The following is a 13,843-nucleotide window of genomic DNA, read 5'->3' as shown; positions in this document are numbered from 1 at the left end:
ACTCTAAGACTTGGGAAACATCAGTGGTGATTGATTATTACCAAACTGCTAGAACTATGCAAACACTTTTGCACATGGAAGCATCCTTCTATGTTGCACGTTAGGCAGAACTGCTGTGAGTGCCGACCCTTGTGTGATGGCGGCCAGACACCAGTTGTATGTGAAGCAGAAGGTGGGATGCAATGCAAAGTGCAAAAGGAATGTTGAACCCTCCCACTGCTCACCGGTTCCATCCTTTGAGGTCATGTTTTCCTTACATAATCACTGATACCACAAGTGAGCCTGAGTGGGATAGATGACGCTTTTTCTGCCTAGACTGGCCCAGTGTCCTTCAGTGAATTTCATAGAGTGAAGGAGATTTAAAGCAGGGATCCTTATACCTTGCTGAGGTGGCCACCCTATGACAGCCCATATGACGTGGCGGTCACGGCTTCAGAGCGGGGTAGAGGCTGCAGGAGGAGGGGAAATGGAAAGCTGAAGACAGAGGGGCAGATAAAGGTAGGTTGATTATTGGCCGGGAAGGAGATGGGATTGCCAACTTCAGGTTGGGAAATTCATGGAGATCTGAGGGGTGATGCCTGGAGAGGGTGAGGTTTGAGGAGGGGTGGGACCTCAGACAGGTACAGTGCCATAGACTCCACCCACCAAACCAGCCATTTCCTCCTGGGAAACCACTGCTGCCAATCTCCAGGTGAGGGCTGGACATCACTCAGAATTACAGCTGCTCTTCAGATGGCAGGGATCAGTTTCCCTGGAGAAAACGGTGGGCTCTGTGTCATTATACACTGCTGAGGTCACCACAGCAAATTGACGCTGAGTGCCCAAGGCCAGGGCACCCACCCAGAGCCTCTTTCTAGAGTTAGTTGTATTTATTTCCACAATGGGCCTTATTCCTAGTAAGAACATAAGAGAAGCCGTGTTGTATCAAGCTAATGGCCCATCCAGTCCTTTGTGTCACACAGTGGCCAAAACCCAGGTGCCATCAGGAGGTCCAGCAGCTGGGCCAGATTTTAAAGCATTCTTTGTCCCCATGGAGAGCTACCACATCAGACAAATGGCTAAGCTACAGACCTTCAACCTGTGCTAGCTTTCCATATCACCCATGGAGTTTGACTTTATATATTTATAAGCATAACAATCTTTACTTTGCATTTTGAAATGGTATGGTTCAGCCACATGTGTTTTTTTCCTGGTGGCCACTATATGCACACATCACTCCCCTTGGCTATAGAAGTCAAGGCAGCACTAGAGATGTAAAATTTCCAGAAATTTTGAAGCTCGGGAAAAAACCCGTTTTCCCCCCAGGTTTTTTCAGGAAAAAACGGAAATTTTCGGAAAAATTGAAAAAAATGCTACATTAGCATTTCTGTTCTCTTTTCTAGATTGAAAGTCATTCTGTTACTTTAGGAACATAAAATATGACTATGGACATTTTTCCTTGGCATGAAATTATCACAACTATCATATTAAAAATATAGTGTATCCAAACAATTATTACAAACAGAATACCCATCCACATGCAAAAACAAAACTGAAACCTTTTTATTTTCTTCTGACAATAGCACCTCCTAAAGGAAGAAATGCATCTTGTTCTTGCATTGGAGAGTTCAGTTTGTAACCTAGGACTTGCTTGTCCTCAGTGCACAGAAATTAGATCAATCTGATACCATATTTTTAGAAATGATTTGGAAAATATTTGAACACCTTGTCTTAAAATATTTTATTCATCATGTTAAAATAAAACGTTCCATAATCAATTTTTTTCTTTTCTTTTTTCAATTTTTCCAGTTTTTCGGAAAAAAAACAAAAAAGGCTTCAGGGAAAAAACTGGGGGGAAAACGGTTTTTTTCCGAATTTTTCCAGTTTTTTTCCGGGCCTTCACATCTCTAGGCAGCACCTGGGATGCATGTGAGGGGGAAGGGAGTGCCGGGGCAGAATCCTAGGCCAAGGCTGCTAGCTCCCTGCCCCTACTTGCCTGTCAGTGTGTGGCCACCCCTTTGGTGTGTTTCTCTGGAGACATGGTATGAGTTCTGAAATGAAAGATGTTAGTTACACAGCAAAGAGGTTTGCTTTCCTCTTTGGGTGTTAGTGCTAGGTGTTCCCTCTGTGATGCTAAGAGCGCTCCCTCCACATTTCCAGTCTCCAAAGTGCACTGCTGCATGCTCTGAGTCAGATACCTCAGAGAAAGTCCCAGGCCGTGCATCCTATCATCTGAGCTGTGGGGGTCTTCTGGCCGGAGTTTATGTAGTGCTGGGTGGGACCACAATGGTTGGGGTGTACTTTGCCTTTTCCATTATATGGACTACCTGTGGGCTACTTGGCAGTTTGTGCTGGCATAAGTTTCCTCTGATTTGGGGGGGGGGGGTTCGTGGGCTGAAGCAGCACAGGGAGCTAACTCCTGCCATGCCCCCAGGCCTGCCCCTTTCTTTGAAGGCATAGCAGGTATACTGCAGTTTCTTTGGTGACTGGCCACAGAGGAGGCCCACCAGCAGTCAGCTGCCATGCTATACCAGTGTAACTCTGAGATATGCTGCCTGGCAGAACACCCTGAGCAATTTTGGTCCCCCCACCCTAGATTGCATTGTTAATGAAGTGTTGAGTATTTCTTGAACAGCAACTCCTCACCCCCTGACATACATGGAAAACAGGTTATAAACTCAGAGTTTTCAGAAACCATTTGAGATAGGTGGTGGTGGTCTGCCATGTAATTTTTTTTTTTTAAAAAAAAGTCAGATCCCACATACAGACCTAAATCACCTCTGTGGACTTCCTTGTGTGTGTTTTTAGTTACTGTGTCACAGGGCTTTGGTACTCTCCCAATTAATGCAAGTACATTCTCAAATTCTAGTTGCTTCTAGTACAGCAGATTTCAGGTGTACATTTACTTGTACAATGTGGAATGGAACAGTGGAGCTGCTTGCTTGCAAAACAACAGCATTTAGCATATTAAACTCGTGTGCAGATCAGCGAAGAATTATGAGTGATACAATCAGCTACAAACTTTTTAGGTATAGGGGAGCTGCTTCAGGAACATAAAACTTAGTCCCTCCTTTTGTTAACATTAAAAACCTGTGGTTAACCACTAGCCATGCTTTATTTAATCGTTGCTGTGTAAATACATTAGGCCAGAAGCTGAATCTGCAGCTATAGTCTATTACTGTAACAGTCCACTAGAATATTGAAATGCACTGTGAACATCCTTTGTTTTGCCTTTGTATGAGACTTTAGTGGGCTGCATGCAGAGTAAAATAATTGCCAAGGAAGAAAGGGCTTAAGATGCTTAGCCAGCAGGTTAGCTGACTGCTAGGAACAAGGATGCCAAGTATTTGTAATTTGATCCTTTCATATATGCTACATTTTCTGCTTGAAGGCAGAATGGATATACAATTGTTTCTACCTTTCATAGTGTGTGTTTGTGTGTATAGAGGCCATGGTGGTGATCCATGTGAACTAATGTGAGGCAGTTGTAGAATGTTGGATGTGGAGATTCCTCCTTAGCTATAAAGCTTGTGGGGGTAGCCTTAGGCAAGCCACCAGCTCTTTGCCTGATCTGCTAAAATACTAGTTATCTCCAGGGGTCTTTTTGTAGAAAAACAGCTGCAGGAGCTCATTGGCATATGGTATGCTAATGAGCTACTAGGCTATTAGCCTATGCCACGACCCCTGACATCACTGGAAGTGATGTCAGAAGGGGAAGCAAAAGGGGGGGAGGCATCTTTAAAAGCCTCCCCTTTTCTTCCCCAGATGGCCTGCGGGGGGGGGGGGCGAAGAGAGAAGGGGTTTAAACCCCTTCTCACTAGAGTTGGGCCACAGAAGGAGGAAAGAGGAAAGGAAAGAGAGAGAGAAGGAAAGGAGGAAAAGAGAGGAAGGAAGGAAGGAAGAGAAGGGAAACAGAGAAAGAAAAGGAGGGAAAGAAAAGGAAAGGAGGGAAAGATGACAAAGAGACGGAGGGAGGGAGGCTCTCCCACCACCCCATCAAGCCCCCGCCACTCCCACCCACCCCCGATCCCTTACTTACCGCTTCGGTGCGGGCATGGGGAACCCAGCTACAGTGCTCTCCGGGCCTGCCCCCGGCCCCAGTGCTTCGGCGCGAGCTCGGGATACCCGGTGGCGGGGCTCTTCAGGCCTCCCCCCAGCCCCAGCGGTTTGACGTGGGCCTAGGGGACCCAGCAGCGGGGCTCTTTCGGCCTTCCCCTGGCCCCAGTGCTTCGGTGCTGGGGGCAGGGCTTGCCGCACCACCATTGGCGCCGGGTCCTGGGCTGTCAGAGCAGCGCTCCTGCGACCCCTGCTTATCTCCCACTAATTCCATTCAAAGTTGAACACAATGAAATTGGAGTTGATTTAGTACTTCAGGAATATTTGCATGACTGTTAAGGTACCACTGTAAGGTCTGTGTGTTCCCAGTTACAAAACAGGGAATGCTATATTCTCCTTACTGTTTCAGCTAGAAGGCACTCCCAAACAGTTTCAGAACTCAAGAACTACAGTGAAATTTACTTTAATGGGTAGTTTTCTACTCTACCTTAAGCTCAGATCAAGCTTTCCTTCTTCGTGTAACTTGAGTGTAATACAGAGCTTGAACAAGTTTAGAGAAGGGCAAATGTGATCTTTTGCCTCTTGTTTAATGATGTAGTTATGGGGTGGGCTTGTGTTGAACAAATCACCCCCTCTAGCCTCTGAAGCGTATTTTAGAGCTGCAGCTGTATAGCATACTGATGGTATGCAAATTCTTAATAGATAATTAATGATCCATTTCTTTCTTTTTAAACTTGTTCAAAACAAGTTTTGAATAAACCTGCGTTAGAGCTTCTTAAAAATTACCTTCTTCTTGGTTCCCACCTCTTTGATTTGTATTAACATGATTCACAGTGGCTCTCTGGAAAGAAAAAAAGGACAGAATGTTATGTTTGGGGGTTTTAAATTCACAGAGAACATGGTAATTTTACAAGAAAGGGAAAATAACTCCCTTCAAAATCTCTTCATGTGATTAATCTTTCCCCTCCATCTGTTTCAAATTGTACACTAACCACTTTCTCTTTTGCTTTAATAGGTTTTTGTTCTGACACAGTATCAATTACTGAAGTTTCACATAGTGAATCAATTGAAGAAAGTCCATTCCGTCCTCCGTCTCATTCATTTTCTACTGTTTTTGATGAAGACAAGCCCATTGCTAGCAGTGGGACTTACAACTTGGACTTTGACAACATTGAGATTGTAGCCTCTTTGCAAACTGTAGATCCCAGCTCTCTGGACTCAAGAAGCGGTGACTCCAAGGCACATGTCCGGAGAAAATCCACAGACTCTGTTCCAATTTCCAGATCTACTTTGTCTCGGTCCCTTAGCTTGCAAGCTGGTGATTTTGATGGAGCATCTTTTCTCGGTAATAACGAGACAGTGGGTTCAGCAACAGATACATTTGGTACTGGTTCAAGCAGCGCTTCAAGTACTCTTAAACGAACAAAGAAGCCTCGGCCAGCTTCCTTAAAGAAAAAGCAATTGGCAAAAAAATCCTTAGACGTTCCACCAGTGAAAGAACCAGAACCATCTGAAAGCAAGCAGGAATCTGAAGCCCCAAGTGGGGAACAGACATCTGGAGACAGAGTGGAACCTACTGAACCTGAAAGCACTGAGACTTCCCAAAGTACTGCTGAGAAACAGGAGGCCCCTCCTGTTCCTGAAGCAGCACATCCTTTTGACCCTAATAACTCTGAGGAAATTACTGCATTTAGTACTGGTGACGACGAAGTGCAGAACTCCCCTCCTGTTGGTAAGAAAGCCCTTGCTCTTTCAACTGCACCAGAGGCCGTGGAGGTGACTCCGTCTGACACTGGGGGACAAGAAGATCCACCAGTGAAAGGCTTAGCAGTTAGACTGGAATTTGATTATTCTGAAGAAAAAGGCAGTGGAGAAGAACAACAAGAAAGTGTTTCTCTGCCCAAGAAAGTGGGCAAAAAACCTGGTGCTAAAATGCCACTCAGGAGGCCAAAGCCTAAAAAGCCTGTGGAGAAACTTGACAATGCTCCTGCCACTCCAGCCAAGGCACCTGGTGATCCAAATGACATTCCTATCCCCAAAGGCTCTTATTCTTTTGATATTGACAAATGGGATGATCCCAATTTCAATCCGTTTTCTTCCACTTCCAAAATGCAAGACTCCCCCAAACTGCCTCAACAAACTGCAGCAACATACAGTTTCAGTCCAGATATGTGCGAGGACTCCATTGACCCTTTCAAGTCTTCCTCAAAGGTAGCCAGTTCTCCCACAAAATCTCCAGCCTCCTTTGAGATACCAGCTAATGCCAGTGAAATCAATGGAATGGAAGGGGATTGTGTCAACAAACCTGCAAAAAAGAAGAAGACACCACTTAAGACGTAAGTCAGAATGTAGAATGATTCCTGTGCCATAAATAGCAATGCTTGTTCACTTTCATATATTTAAATGATGTGTTAGCTACCTGGTGAACATGTTACAAGAAAGCAACTGATTTTTCTTTTTAGATAGCTTCAGTGTGTACCTTTCCCCTGATCTTTGTTGTTAGATTGATTGCGTTTGTTTTTCTCTTTTTTAAAAAGAAGGCTTCATTGCACTGGCTTTTTCATTCACTGCAAACAAAACCTGTGTTTATGATGGGCGTGAATTCAGTTCATGTGCTCACTCACTCTCTTCAGGCTGGAACACTATTGAAACCTTCCTGGTTTCAGAAGCCTTGAATCAACCTCTAATTTGTTTTGAAGTCTGAATGCAGGTGCTTGATCAAATTGAAGCTTATTTTCTTCCAGCAGACAAGGAGTTTAAGCCGCAGCTGATAGCTGGGTACTTAAGGTTTGCCATTCAACTGGATTTTTGACTGAGTCTAATTTACTACTTGGTTCCATTTATTTTATTTCAAATATTGATGTCAAATCGTTTTACTTAAACTGAGGCTAACAACATGATTAAATGCAATACATTAAAACAGTTCAAAGTAATTAACGGCATTAAAAGCAGCAGCTGCCATTATACAATGAGAACAAGAACAGGTATCCATCAGATAAAAATTCTGAGTGAACAAGCAATTTTAAAAATTGGTACTTAAAATATAATAATGTAGATTCCTAATGGAGGAAGGATGTTTTAATTTGGAGGTGCTTCTTAAGAAAATGCTCTGGGGTTTTTTTGAAACCCCCAAGGGGGTATTTTTATTATTTTTCATAAGACTATTAACTACAACGAAAAATGTAGGAAGGGGGACTACAACTAAGGATAAAGAAAAGATAACCCACACTAACTAAAAACCCAAGAGTAGGAGATCATTTCCATATTCATATAAATGTTAGTGATACAAGTGTTAGTAATTCAATATACTTGTGAAGTTCTTGTTTAACACAGCTTCTATATTAGTAAGCTAATCTTTGTGAGAGCACTTCTTGAGCATCTTCTTTACTTCAAAGAGCAATTTACAGAGTCCTTCTGCCCTTACTTTGGTTTTCTATCCCTAAAGTCATATACAGTTTTCATTGCTCCTGCTCCCACACCCGCTTCACCCACAGAGTCCTTGTCCGTTCCCGAAGTAGCAGAGTCACTTGATTTAGTTTCTTCATCTTTTTTTTTTTGGTAAACAAATTTTTATTTTCTTAGGAACATAACATATAAGATTAAATCATTCAGTCCATTGTTTACCTCATTCCCTTCCTCCCCTCCCTCCAGTGGCTTCCCGCAATGCTTCTCCCCCTTCTTACAAATTTCATTATATCATTAACACATCATTTGTTATCATCCAACCTCAAGATAACATCATTTGACTTAATATTGATCTAAACATATTAAGTTTTGTTTTACATCCCAGTTCTTTTCCAGATATATTTTAAAGTCATTCCATTCTTGAAAAAACACGTTGTCTTCTTGATTATTCAACTTCTTTGTAATTTTATCCATTTCTGCCATGAACAGAACTTTTTGTATCCAGTCTTCGATTTCTGGTACTTTCTCAGTCTTCCAAAATTGTGCATAAATCATCCTCGCTGTTGTAATAAGGTACCAGAATAAAGTCCTTTTAGTCGAGTTAACTTCTTCCATTTTTAGTCCCAAAAGCAGAATTTCAGGCGCTTTCTTGAAAGAGCACTTAAGTATTTTTTGCATTTCTTTGTGGACTTTTGTCCAAAAGAGTGTAGCTTTTTCACAAGTCCACCACATATGGTAAAATGAGCCCTCATGTTTTTTACATTTCCAACATTTATTTGACATATTCTGGTTCATATTTGCAATTTTCTTTGGGGTCATATACCACCTATACATCATTTTGTAACAATTCTCTCTAACATTGGTACAGGGTGATATTTTAATAGCATTTTTCCACAAATATTCCCAGGTTTCTATGTCAATTTCCTTATTCATATTTATTGCCCATTTTAACATTTGCTCTTTCACAGTCTCATCTTCTGTATACCATTTTAACAACACTTTATACATTTTAGAGATATCTTTTCCCCCTCCACTCTCCCATACCTTTTCCATTTCATTTTTTTCCTCTCTAAAACCATAATTTCTATCAGGGCGGAGGGAAGCCTCTATTCTCCGGCATCAAGCCGTCGAAGAGGCTAGCCCTCAGAAGCCCTCTGGCCTGGAACCCATCACAAGGGCTCCGTGGGGGTACCACTTGAGGTAGCACCCCTCCTTGCAGCTGGTGTGCTAATCGCTTCCCCAGACGTTGGAGAGAGTGACTGCCATCGCCAACCCACAAACCGGAAGTCGAAATGCTCTGTTCTGTATGGTCACCCAGCTTACATCCAGTTGTGCAAACATGGATGCATGGATCAGGGCTTCCATGGAACTCTCAGTATATATGTAGGTTCATATTGAAGAAGGTAGTCTCTAAGATTACCTTATCCCAAGCCATCGTAATACTAAAAGAAAAGCCAATCATTTTAAATAGAATGTCAGTATTCTCTCAGTAGTTGAAGGTTAGCTAATAGGCAGAGCCACATTATGACTTTCGTGGGCCTTAGGCACTTTTGCCTTTCCAGGGCCCTCCCACCATAATTATATCAATACTAAAAATTATTTTTGATATAACTTTAAATACTTCAACATTTTTTTCCTGTTTTAGGCAAAATTTAATAAGATTTTAGCAGGCCCTAACATTTCAATCTTTTCTGATGTGAGGAAAAAATTAAAACATTTTCTTCAACCCTAAAAGTCTGGTTATTTCCTTCTGATTTTAAAAGAAATTAAAACGTTTTCATGGGCTCCTAAAAGTATTGTGGGCCTTCGGTACTGCGCCTCCTGTGCCTAATGGATAAGTCGGTCCTGCTAATAGGGTTGCCAGCTGCCTGGAGAGAAAAATGTCCTGTCACTTTAACTGGAGATTAACAGGCTATTCACCAGGTAATATTTTTTACTTCCATGCCATGAACAGCTCACCATTTCCACACACTAAGCCTCTACTAAATAGACAGGACTTTTTTTTTATCTCCAGGCAGCTGGCAACCCTAATGGCTAATTTAAAGAGTTGAACAAGAAAAGTTCTCAGGGCTTAGATGCTAATCCTGTAAAGCCTCAGTCATGTGGGTGCAGTTTGTGCAGAGGTTTAAATCACTGGAGGTGGTCACATAATCAAAAGACAAGCTTTCTCCAGACAAGTTCTGTTCATTTTGGTGACTTCGGAATGTATCGTATAATTAAGAAGCCACAAGCACTATTGAAGTGAGTGAGTCTGTTTTGTCATTTCATTCCATGCCTCGAAGTAGGATTGCTGCTGGGTAAATGATTGGAGGAATGTGTTGTGTTTTTGGCAGGAGGAGGTTATAACACAGTATTTCTCAAGGTGTACCTTGCAATGTTAAATCTATAGGACTGGATGTTTTTTCCCCCAGCCTGTATCATCCTGCACTTCTAGCTTATGCTGATGCACCAGTAAGTTAGACCGATTTCACACAAGAGCTGCACCACAGTCGTGCCTCCCTTTGCCCCGCTTGTATTGGTCAATTTCCCACTTGAAGCCACGTGGGCGCATTTTGATCTGCCGCTTCCCCGATTTCCCCCGCGGTTTCCTGATCCTCAAAAAACAGGATCACAAAACTGCGGGGAAAATCAGGAGAAGCTGCGGGTCAAAATGTGGCCACGCAGCTTTGAGTAGGAAATTGACCAATAGAAGCGAGGCAAAGGGGGGCGTGACAGCGGCGCAGCTCTTGTGTGAAATCGGTTTCTGTCTCTCCAGGCAGCAAAGCTTTCAGTAGGTTGTTGCTATGTGACTAAAGGTTTAGTTTTAAAAGTGGTTTGTTGTTCATAGATTCAGAGCAACTTTTATAACTACCTGCATATTGAACTGACAGCTTCAACTTTTAAAAAATATTTAAAGGATTACTTAAAACTCTGGTTAGTTTTTTTAAAAAAATCTTATTCTTGTGTGTATGCTACAGGAACAGATAACTTAGTTTGAGTCTCATATTTCAGTTTATACATACTAAATTTAAATATATTTAGTAGCATGGATAAGATTAGAACGGTTCCATCTCTCATAGATGATCTGGAACACAATGCAGCATATTTTTTGAAAGCCTGTCCTTTTAAGAGTGTCGTTAGTCCAGTCTTCTACAAGATGATTCTAGATTCCATAGGTGGTGTTCAGGGCCTTATGTGCATTACATTAGGGTATTTTTAATTCCATTTAGTGTCTTTATAGTTAAAAAAAATTAAAAACCTGCTGATTGTCAACATTGGTTTTCAGTTTAGTTTATAGCTAAGCTTTTGAAAGCCTAGACAAGAATCTGATTGTCTAGTGATATAAAATGTTTCCCTATTTTAGTTCTTAAATTGTATGAGGTATCTGCTAGGGAGATTAAAAAATAGTACCATTTACCAGCTCACCCTTTCCTCTGCATTCCAGGTATGGTTACCAGGTCTGGCTTGGGAAATACCTGGAGATTTGGGGGCTGGAGCCTGAGAAGGGTGGGATTTGGAGAGGGGAGGGACTTGGGGTATAGTGGGATATGGGGTATAATGCCATGGAGTCCACCTTCCAAAATGGCTATTTTCTCTGCGTGAATTGATCTCTGTCACCTGGAAATCAGTTGTGATAGCAGGAGATCTCCAGCTGCCACCTGGAGGTTGGTAACCCTAATTTCAGGAGAGCTGCCTAGGGTTGCCTGTTTATCTTAGCTACGGTACTACTGATGGATTATGATTGAAGACAATTATTTTCCCCTAATATTTTAACTTTCTTAGACTGCCGTTTGTAGGAATTTAGTTTGGGGTCTTGCAAAACCTATAAATTGTCCTCAGATTCCAGCTCTGAATTCAAACCTACATTGAGAGTTATTAAGCAGTTGTTCAGTCTCTAAAGAAATAAATGCAGTTTTCAAGTCTGTAGTGGATGTTGAACTTCAGATCAGGTATAAAAACATAAGAAGAGCCCTGCTGGGCCAGTGGTCCATCTAGTCCAGCATCCTGTCTCACACAGTGGCCTTTATGAGATACCTTTAGTAACAAACAATTAAACAGCAAAAGAAGAATTGAACTGGATCTAACCTGTTTTAGGATCTTGCTGAAATAAAGGCACAGTCGTATATCACTGTCTTTATATAAGTTCCGATGAAATACAGGTGTAAATGTAGACAGCAAGGACAGTGTCATTAAGGGGTAGACTGACTAATGCATAGTATTTTCAAAAAAATTATGCTCAGTTCAGTATCGGCTCACAAAGGTGATGTTGACTTCAAGACAGGAAGCATGTTCTGATTATACTAGCAGTGCATCTCATAGACAAAAAAGGTAGATCTTCATTGATGTTCAGCATTCCTTAGGAGTAGTACAACTAGTGAATCAACCTGGTCCTTAATTAATAGTGTCCTTGCTGTTTAAGGTACACAGGCTATAGCTACCACAGTATTTCATTAACACACATAAAGGTAGCAGCTTGGTTTTGACAAAGGTTTGCTTATGTAGCTGCATGACAGAAAGCCCTTGAAGTAAGTTAGTCTTAGGTGTGTTTCATGTTTTCTTTTAGATTGCTAGATATCGCAAGTATCTTATAAATTTGTAGAAATGTTCAGGGAAGAATGTACTTTAGTTAGCTTCTGTTTGAAATATGGCTTGTAAAAGTGTGTTTTCTTTATGTTCCTTATGTTTTACATTTTATAAATAATATGGATTGAAGTTTCTGTGTATATGAATGCAAAAGAATATTGTGCAGACATCAGATGCTTTATGATCTGTGAGAGTTCACAATTGTGTCATAATGCTCTATTAATGCCCATCGATAATCTCTTGAAAAATATTATTTTCTGAAGCTTATTGGCCTTGAATTAAAAACTACAACAAAACTTGGTACTGCACTTATTGAGAATTTGGGTTTCTCTTTTGTTTTGCTTCAGACGTTAAGCCAGGCTATGATCTGATGTTATGAGAATAAGCCTAAAGCTGTTACATTCTCTTCTTTCACTTCCTTCTCCTGGAGGTAAATGACATCGTATTAAAGGATCAGAGCATTTTTCTTCAGGCAAATCTTGCTAGGTTGTCCTCTTTAATACCATCCTGGGGGAAAACTGTAAACCATAGTTTGCTAGCTTGAATTAGGGTTGCCAGCCTCCAGGTGGGGCCAGGAGATATCCTGGAATTACAGCTGATCTCCAGACTACGAGATCAATTCCAGTGGATAAAATGACTGCTTTGGAGGTCGACTCTGTGGTATTATACCCCATTGAGGTTCCTTCTCTCCCTAAACCTTGCCCTCCCAGCCTCCACCCCCAAATTTTTGGGAATTTCCAAGCCCAGAATTTGCAATGAAAGAAAATTCAAGAATATTATTTATAGCAAACAAGGACGGGACAATGGTGCACAATGAACATAAGGAGTATATGAATCTGGAGCCCATTTTTAAAATGTCAAATCTAGTTTAGTTCACTAGCTCTTAGTTTATCATGGGCCGAGCACGTGTTTTTGACATTTTAATCTATCAAAATTTGACCTTTGTGTTGTTAGTTTGTTGTTTCAAGACTGTTGCCTGTGAACACTGGAATTTGTAGCCAAGCAAAATCCTTACCCATAACTAAGAAATTCCCTTACTAGATTTGCTGTCCATGATTTTATTACTTTGATAAGTGATAACAGCAGGTTTTAGGGATTCTTAAAAATCACAACATTTCAGTACGGCGGCGGCAGCTCAAGTAACTGATATCTTTGCACTTAAAATGGTATGCTTTTATATAAGAGGATGGTTAAAGGACCAGAAAAATAGCTATTTAGGATCATAGTTTTCCTGTTGTATATATGAGCAAATACCTACTGTTTGGAAGTTAACTCTAGTACAACTTACAAAAACTGTATGGTAGCCTAACTAGTAAGATAGTGGCCTATTTCAGCTGAGAATCTCACTAAGTTGTCCATTAGCAAGAAAGCATCTCAAAAAGACATATGATTTGGTAATATAGAGGGCAGCTTTCAGAACAATTCTGTGCATTTATAAAATCTTGTTCAAGATGACAAGTGCTGAAAGAAAGATACATCCATACCTCCAGTGATGTAGAATTTGCAGGTGCTGCAGAAGTCTCCTGGAGGTGCCCAGATTCTGTATTGCCCAGATCATGAAGATTTAGAGAAGACTTGGTTTCAAGCTTTATATGTGCAATTCAAAGATAAGTAGGACTATGAGATTATAGAGATCGCCAGACTATATACATTACTATGTGTAACTTCTCAAAATGTATTGTCAATAGAAAACTTGTATGAGTACTAAGGTAGGGTGGGGTGGATTGTGTGGCAGAACCTCCTAAGCCTCCTTTCCTCAGTTTGGAGTTTTTCTTGTCTCCATACTTCTCACCAGTGTTCTGCTCAGGACTTCAGCCTTCCACAGCTACTTTTGCCTTTA

At 41.3% G+C, this 13,843-nt stretch overlaps 1 protein-coding gene across 7 annotated transcripts in view; it reads left to right on the top strand.

Annotated features, from left to right (window-relative positions):
• TACC2 (transforming, acidic coiled-coil containing protein 2) overlaps window positions 1-13,843 on the top strand; it is a 210,737-nt gene that overhangs the window by 152,744 nt on the left and 44,150 nt on the right. For all 7 annotated transcript variants that reach the window (XM_015425395.1, XM_015425396.1, XM_015425391.1 and 4 more), the window contains one exon: window positions 5,051-6,371. In XM_015425395.1, coding sequence (XP_015280881.1) covers window positions 5,051-6,371 — 1,321 coding nt within the window. The remainder of the gene's footprint in view (window positions 1-5,050; window positions 6,372-13,843) is intronic.

The sequence above is a fragment of the Gekko japonicus genome, unplaced genomic scaffold (genome assembly GCF_001447785.1).
Source record: "Gekko japonicus isolate JY-2015 unplaced genomic scaffold, Gekko_japonicus_V1.1 scaffold183, whole genome shotgun sequence".
NCBI lineage: Eukaryota > Metazoa > Chordata > Lepidosauria > Squamata > Gekkonidae > Gekko > Gekko japonicus.
The sequence above is the reverse complement of the archived record's forward strand: the minus strand, read 5'-3'. Positions and strand labels throughout refer to the sequence as shown.